The sequence below is a fragment of the Cryptotermes secundus genome, unplaced genomic scaffold, assembly GCF_002891405.2.
Source record: "Cryptotermes secundus unplaced genomic scaffold, Csec_1.0 scaffold639, whole genome shotgun sequence".
NCBI lineage: Eukaryota > Metazoa > Arthropoda > Insecta > Blattodea > Kalotermitidae > Cryptotermes > Cryptotermes secundus.
In genome coordinates this window covers 859163-867529 of record NW_019743157.1, presented here as the reverse complement: position 1 = coordinate 867529, position 8367 = coordinate 859163, and the positions used below count along the sequence as shown (strand labels likewise).

The following is an 8367-nucleotide window of genomic DNA, read 5'->3' as shown; positions in this document are numbered from 1 at the left end:
CTCGCCTATTACCGTAAGAACGCGAGCGTTACGTTACCGCCACGTACCGCTGGGGAGGTAGGGGTCAACATGTCACAGTATGTAGAGAATTCTGTATGCTTGTCTATGGGACGTTGTGTCTGTGCTCAGTGAATGTTGTATTGGTATGCGAGGTATGCAGTTCAGCACTGTAACCATTTACCTGCATGTTTGGTGCCACTTCTTCTCTCTTTTGTAACCGTCCCTCATCTCTTTCGCCTGCGGCTCCGTCTGGATATTAGTGCAGGGAATGGGAGTTAATGGCAATCAGCCCCTCTGCTCCAATGACCACTTTGACACTGCCCTACCTGGTGTTGCCACTGCTGAAGTTGCTATGTCGTAGCTGGTTTCGGCTTGACCTGGCTCCACCGCTTCTTCCTTCAGTTGATTATTAGTGGTTGGATTTCAGGATTGGATCTGATAATATGGGTGCCAGCAAACAGCTATAATCTGTTTACGATTCATAGTAAGTGGGGAAGGTGTGAGCATTTGGAAGCTGACTGTGGGTTTGACTAGCTTTTGGAGATGAGTCTCTTCAGGTCAAATACGGGTCAGGCTCGGACAAGTGAGGGTGAAACACCTCTAATCAACACAATGCACTTTACACCACAACGCTTTATTGCTGTTCTTCCTAAGGACACTTGGCTGCGTAAATTCTCACAACCTGATTTAGTTTCGGCTTACAAGCAGCGGGTGTTACACTTCCACTAAAATGCAGTCAATCAGCTTGCTAAAATCCTTGGTGCTGCGCTCATGTTGATTACGCTAAATCTCAATATGAGTCATTATGAGAGCAAAAAAATTGGACTTCTTAGAATTATCTTTTAGCGTGAGTGATGCGGGGTTTGCCTCCGCCAAGTTCAAAGGTTGATAGACAACTAAAAATCTTAGACTGAACTCTCTGCCGAGCCAGAGGCCCTAACTGATTTGTATTTGCCTATTCTCCTCTCCTCCTAATTTCCCTGATAGGCCAATTCAAATAAGGGGAGTTGGTTTAATTTTGGTTCCAGACAGAGAGACTATTTTAAAGAGAATTTTGCCCTAAAAGACAAAACGGTGAAATTGACAGCGATGCAACTTATGAGGGGTCACCAATGATTTCTTGGCACTCCCAATTCTGACTTACGACTGGTAGAAACTGTCACTTGTTAAATTCTCAAAGTGTCTTGCCGCTGCAAGGCTAATTCTCAGTTTCTAAAGAAACTCAGTGGGGTTTCTTGAAGTATCACTTTCTACCCTTTTGGAAAATAACACCAGATGCTTGGACACAAGGACTAGCAGATGTCCTTGTCTGCACAAGTGTGGTCTATCTGCTCATCGCCTATTCCTTGTTCTTACAGTGTGTCTTAATTAAACCTTTGTTTCCTCATAACTTCTTATTAATAAACTATATTAGCTACTAATAAAAAAGGGGAGGGAAGGATTTCAATGGTGCGGTTACATCACAGCATACCTTACATACTGCTACAACAACCTGATGTAATTGATCTTAATTTCTAATGGTAAAAATCCCTGTACAGTGACATGTGTAAAGCATTTCCCTGTTGTGTTGGAGAACCTGATGTTGATGGCCAGTGCTGGCCAAACCTGTAAAGATGTATTTATATATTCTCATATTTCACTGAAATATAAAGCAATGGGATGGATCAAGATATCTTTTACTTAAAAGAAGTAATGGTTTCTTTTTTTTGTTATGGTTCATAATCTTGATCTTTGCATTGAATTTTCTTAAGCTTGTGCGCTCTCTCATTATATTGTAGCATTGTGCTGCATATCACTTAGTATCAGATGGTCAAAACATGTAGTGAAAAACTTAAAAGTTATATGATATGATATTTAAAGTGAATAACCTTTAAATGAGTTTTATAGAAATACGTGTTGCACGTTAGACAGTGGAACCAGTAACATTTGATGTTGAGCACTCTGTTTAATGGGAATATATGCAGATATGATAATCCTGTAACATAACTTTTCTTTTTATAGAATTAGACAAGTATACTAACAATTAATGGAAATCAGGAAGTGTTGAGTTACTTGTTTACCAATTCTTATGTGCACTTGATTTCTAGAGGGCCTTATTTTTACTTGAGTTCTAGAAATCCTAATTTTCTTACAGGGTTTTTGGGAACCCCTTGCTGTCATTGTCAAATTGTATGCATCAGACATTGGTGACCTCCAGAGTGATTTTATAATGGAGCTAAACTACAATTTACTTACAGAATAAAGCTTGTAATTTATTTCTTGCAGGAAAAATGATTGATTATGTTAAATGCTTAGAATGTGGTACAGAAAAGTCGAGAGAAGATACATTTCTGGACATCCCTCTACCAGTGCGACCATTTGGTAGTTCAGTGGCATATGGAAGTGTTGTAAGTATTGTTTAGTTGATGTGTAGTGAGAATTCTTTGTGTACATGTGTATTTGTTTCATTTGAATTGTTCTTGTTGAGATGGTGGTGTAAAGTCTCATTAATTAAAAAATATGTGTTATTAAAAATAAACCTAATTGACAAACACTGGTTTATTCACTGCTTAATTTTAATTTTAGTTTAACATTATACACTTTGACACTACATGTTTCAGCCCCAAATGGCCATCTTCAGGTATCTTGATATGTTACAAATATTTTATTAAATTATTATAAAACTGCTACACTCTCTTAGTCCATGTTAAAATCACACGCTGTAGTTCTCTTTTCAAGGTAAAACCAGATAAAATTCTTTAAAGTGTCTATTATACCCACGTTATTTTGGTGCTTTTTATTTTATCTCTCACGGGGTGTCGTCCATTGTTCATAAATGTATGTCTGTCCAGGGTGTTTTGTTTCAACAGCTGGCCGCTCACATTGTCTTTACAACACCACATGCTGTGGAGGAAACATGCAAACCAGGGGCATATGGCAGTCATAACTGAAAAATAGGCTATGAACATGAGGGTAAGATGCTGAAACAAAACACCCTGGACAGACATACATTTATGAACAACGGACGACACCCCGTGTGAGGTGAAATAAAAAGCACCAAAATAACGTGGGTATAATAGAAACTTTAAAAGAATTTTGTTTGGTTTTACCTTGAAAAGAGAACTACAGTGTGTGATTTTAACATGAACTAAGACAGTATAGCAGTTTTAACATAATTTAATAAAATATTTGTAACATATCAAGACATCTGAAGATGGCCGTTTGGGACTGAAACATGTAGTGTCAAAGTGTATGATGTTAAACTAAATTTAAAATTAAGTAGTGAATAAACAAGTGTTGCAATGTTGACAGACAATAAATACACAGACGTTAAGTTAAACAATTGCAACAGGATGTTGAAATACAGAACTAATTGAAGAATTTCAGAGTCTCACAAGATTTATGTAACACCATGTAGTCAAGTGAAAGTCAGCCAGAATTTTGGAAAAACGTGTCCCCTTCATTTCCAAGGGTTGAAGAGGAAGCCAAGGAAAAAACCAGCGTGGTACAGGCAGCAAGCAGAACTTCATGTTGGGTACTTGGTTGGCTTATTCTTCAGTGCTTGAAGATGGAGGTGACATGTTCTTCTGAAACATTGGTTGACAGTCATTGGACTACACAGCATTATTTTCTCAGAGATAGAACTCTTCATAATTGAATGAAATTGTAGTCTTGTAAAGTAAAGATAACGTTTCTGCGAGCACTATGCTATGAACATGTGTAGAGAGTTGATGTATAGATATCCATGTATTCTTGACCACAGCATTAGTTCAAGGTGAGTGGTTAATTTCACAAACTGTCCACCTTACCTGTGGGCAAAGCACCCCTGGGACCTGTTGGATATGAGGCTGGGTGGGCCTCAGAATTTGTCTGGACAACATGGAGAGGTGAAAAATCTTGCCCCTACTGAGACTCAAAGTCTGACCACTCAGTCATCCAGCCTATAGCCCGTGACTATACTGACTGCTCTGGCCCAGCTTCGATCTTGTAAAGTAGTATGTGCAAAAAACCTAAAAGAAAGACTTTCTTGTGTTATTAATGTTTGTGCTTGAAATCATCAGTTTTTTGCTGTTTACATACAACACGGCATCAGAAACTCGTTCACAGTTTGAAGATCTACAGGCATCAATGGATCAAAGACACCAAAATTTTCACATTGTCCATACATTTTGTAACTTACTAATATATTGGGTTTTTCGACTTTATCCATCGTCCTGGTTTTTAAGATAACTAATAAAAACACGACGTTTCGGAAACTGGATCTGTTTCCATCCTCAGGTGAAGGAAAACACCTATTCTGTTGGGTCTGTTAGAAAGAGCTAGCCTCAATCACTGGACCCAGATCCAGTTTCCGAAATGTCGTGTTTTTATTAGTTATCTTAAAAACCAGGACGATGGATAAAGTCGAAAAACCCAATATATTAGTGTGTTATACACCATCATCAGAATCCTATAGTAACTACTTATTTTGTAACTTGTTTTATTTTATTTTAGGAAGAAGCATTAAGAGCTTTTGTACAGCCAGAGACTCTTGATGGCAACAACCAGTATTACTGTGAAAAGTGCAACAAGAAATGTGATGCTCACAAAGGACTGAAATTTTCCAAGTTTCCATACCTTCTTACATTACATCTGAAGCGTTTTGACTTCGATTATAACACTCTGCACCGAATCAAACTCAATGATAAGTGAGTACATAACGAAGGAATTATGTTTGAATTGTTGTTGTTTCAGATGTGTTTGAAACTTCGTATCAGATATGGTGGTCAAGTGATTAGCCCTTCACGAAGTTGTGGGTTCCATTCTTATCCCAAATAGCAGTGATCCAGACAGGTTGTTCGTGATTTTAATAATATCCTCCACCTTCAGCCAGTTAATGGGATAGTGTCTTTGGACCACATCTTTCTACATTCACATTTATTCTTGCATTTGGCATGGGATAACCCATGCTGTTGAGAGAAGGCATTACTAAAGAAACTGAGAATTATAGTATGTGTGTATAGATTTTTTGTTTAGTAGTGCCTTGATCTTAACCCAATATTGGGGGACAGCTTTTGTACAAGGTGGTTAAAATATGACCAGGACTGATGTTTTTTTTTAAACCATAATTGCCAAACAAGTCAGTCTTCAACGTACTCCCCTCCCGAGTCGACACTTTTTTTTCCAGCGTTCTGGAAGCATCCTGATGCCCTTTTCAAAAAAGTTTTGTGGTTGGCGGCGTATCCACTCCCGAACATTCTGGATGACGGCGTTGTTGTCCACAAACCGCATGCCTTGCAAGTCTGATTTGAGCCTTCCGAACAGGTAGAAATCACTTGGTGCCAAATCGGGACTGTACGGCGGATGTGTCAGAAGGTTCCATTTCAATTTCTGGAGGGTTTCCATTGTTGTTTTGGCCGTATGGGGGCATGCATTGTCTTGAAGGAAGGCTACCCGCTTTCCACCTCTCTTCCGCTTGGATCGGATCTTTTCCTTCATGTCTGTTGCCAGGAGGTCTGAGTAATAAGCTGCATTGACTGTTCTGGCATCTGTCAGAAAGTCTGCATGGATAACCCCCTGCCAGTCCCAGAAGAACGTTGCCATCACTTTTCCTGCCGAACGGCTCCTCCGCGCTCTCTTGGGTTTGGGAGGACTGGTATGCCGCCACTTGCGTGATGATTGCTGGGACTCGGGAATGAAGTAGTCCACCCACGTTTCATCGGTGGTCACTATAGACTTCAAAAATGCATCACCTTCGTCTTCAAACGGCTGTAGGAGACAACTGGCAACTTGCATGCGCACCATTTTGTTCATGTCCGTCAAAGTGCGTGGTACCCACCGTGCATTCACCTTACGACAGTGCAGGTGGTATTTCATGATGTCTTCTACACTACCAACACTGATGGACAGCATTGCTGCAAGTTCCTTGATAGTGACGCGCCTATTCTCACGAATAAGTGTGTCTGCACGATCAATGTTTGGCTTGGTGACGGATGTTCGTGGCCAACGATCATGCGGTTCATTCTGCACGCGTGCTCTGCCCTCTCTGAAGCACTTACACCACTCAAACACACGGGTCCGTGAGAGACACTCTTCCCCATACTGTTGTTGGAGTCTGTGGTGAATTTCAGCGGACGGGACGTTTTCTCCAACGAGGAATTTGATCACAATGCGTTGTTCCACGCTCCGTGGTACCTTCTGTTCACTCATCACTCTAGCAACTTCCAGACAGGACTGAACAGGTTCTAACCCTAACAGGAGGGAGGGTGAAGGTTGTGGCTTCACTCTCTCAAGGTCGCACAGCTGCTGCGCAGTGCGGCTTGTTTACAAAAAAATCAGTCCCGGTCATATATGAACCACCTAGTACCTGTGTTATAAGTGAAAATGACATTTGTGTAATTTTGGAATCCCTGTTATTATGTATACAGTATTTATGCAGTGAATAAAATGTTTACATGAAATTTAAAGTACATTTCAGACTAGTTGAGCAGGTAAAAGGGGGTGCTCATTAAATTCTGCTGTTTGAATTGAATAGTGAGGTCAGAGAAACCAGAAACATAAGCCTTTTCATAGTGGACTGTGGACTTTACCAAACTGCAGCGAGGAATACTGCAGTCCAGTCTTATATTGTAACAAACATTTCATAGAAACTGGTATGACATGAAACATATTTCCACATGTTAGTGATTTGACACAAGGTTTGGATTGATAACTGGATTTAGTGAATGTTTACAACTTGTAACCACAAATAATTATAATGCTGTCACTAACAAACCACTGCTGCATCCTCCAATTCTCATTCTGTTATGTCTTTGCTGGTTGTTGCTTCACTTCATATGGAGGTTTGTCTGCTTTGGTGCTCATGTTCTCATTGGATGACAGCTTGCTTGATATGCTGGTTTTCATTATATAGCCTTGGATCAGATCACATAGAAAACACTGCCATCAGCAGCTGCTGTGTTGTTGCATATTTATTCGTTACCTAGCGATGGCCTGCTTGTTTGATGATATGGTAGCGTGTTTACTTTGCCGTTGCCTAGTAATGGATGATGTACTTAAAGCTGTGGGAGTGTGTTTACTGGCTATTACCTAGCAGTGGCCTTTCCTTGTGGCTCCACTATTCCTGCTTCCAGCCATTATGTTACAGTATATAATCATATTGGCGGACAGGACAAAAAGAACAGTATATATGAAGATCTGTGGTATAATAAAGGCCTCCTGTATACTGATCATTTTCAATGACCATAGATTGTGGTGTAATAGAAAACACAGAGACTAAGTAGAACAGGATCAAGTAAAGTGATGTGTTCGACAGATGAAATGTCACAGCAATTAGTCAGTCATATGGTGGTGTGAATGGAATGCAGCTTTATAATTATCTTTATAGAGAAACTTGAAGACTGCCTCTGTGGTCTAGTGATCAGCGTTCCTGGCTACAGGTCCACAGGTCCCGGGTTCGATTCCCGGCTCTTCCAGATTTTCTGAAAAGTAGTGGGTCTGGAACGGGGTCCACTCAGCCTTGTGAGGATAATTGAGGAGCTATTTCAAGGAAGTAGCAGCTCCGATCTAGAAAACTGAAATAGAAATATTGAGTGACACTAAGAGTTTTGAGGTACAATTAAAACAATTTTTATATTCACATTCTTTTTGTTCTTTGCAGGAATATTTTGGTTATAAATCTTTTTAAGGTGCGAGTAGTTGTCTTGCTTTACAATTTGTTACACCTCAGGGGGAGGGGGTGAGAACTTATAATTACTTTCGTCGGTTATTCTCTTTCACTAACATCTATGTTGCACTCGGCTGCCGTCGGCGGTCTTGGCTAGGGGAGCTCGGGCTGGGTTGAGGACGGGCTGGTTACTAATGGGCGAATCAGAACTCCCTGTGTACATTCTCCACTATGTACACTTGTCTATTTACAATCATAAATACCTTAATAAAAAGGCCTGCTCTTATCTGTTTACATGACATATCTCGCTAAACTCATTCTACCGTCCTAGTTGTGAAGGGGAGGTGCCTGAACTGCCTCCTATCATCGTCTGCTACTGTACATTCATTCCTACCCTGTTCTACCCTGACTCTCACTTGGTTCACTGGATACTGCCTCATTATCTCACAATAACACTTGTGTTAACACAACCTTTAACAGCATGGCGTATATGAGCAACTAGACTTACTTGCAATACAAATGTAGATTACAGCCGTTGTCCACCCTCTTATGGAATACATGTCGCCGAGAGCCTCCGGCTGACAACTGAATATTCTGTTAGAACATGATCTAAGTCCCCCGAAATTCCCTAATTTATGGTTTTATTTCGCTGATTCAGCCTTGACGAAAGAGGGTGGGTGACTTCCCCTCAGTGTCCTCAATCCTCATAATAACCTCCTCATTGGCTCTCATGGGTGGTTGTG

General features: G+C 40.4%; 1 protein-coding gene across 5 annotated transcripts in view; it reads left to right on the top strand.

Moving 5' to 3' along the window:
* Positions 1 to 8367, top strand: part of LOC111873922 (ubiquitin carboxyl-terminal hydrolase 47) — a 67008-nt gene that overhangs the window by 22902 nt on the left and 35739 nt on the right. For all 5 annotated transcript variants that reach the window (XM_023869017.2, XM_023869019.2, XM_023869018.2 and 2 more), the window contains 2 exons: positions 2266 to 2387; positions 4474 to 4667. In XM_023869017.2, the coding sequence (XP_023724785.1) occupies positions 2266 to 2387; positions 4474 to 4667 (316 nt within the window). The remainder of the gene's footprint in view (positions 1 to 2265; positions 2388 to 4473; positions 4668 to 8367) is intronic.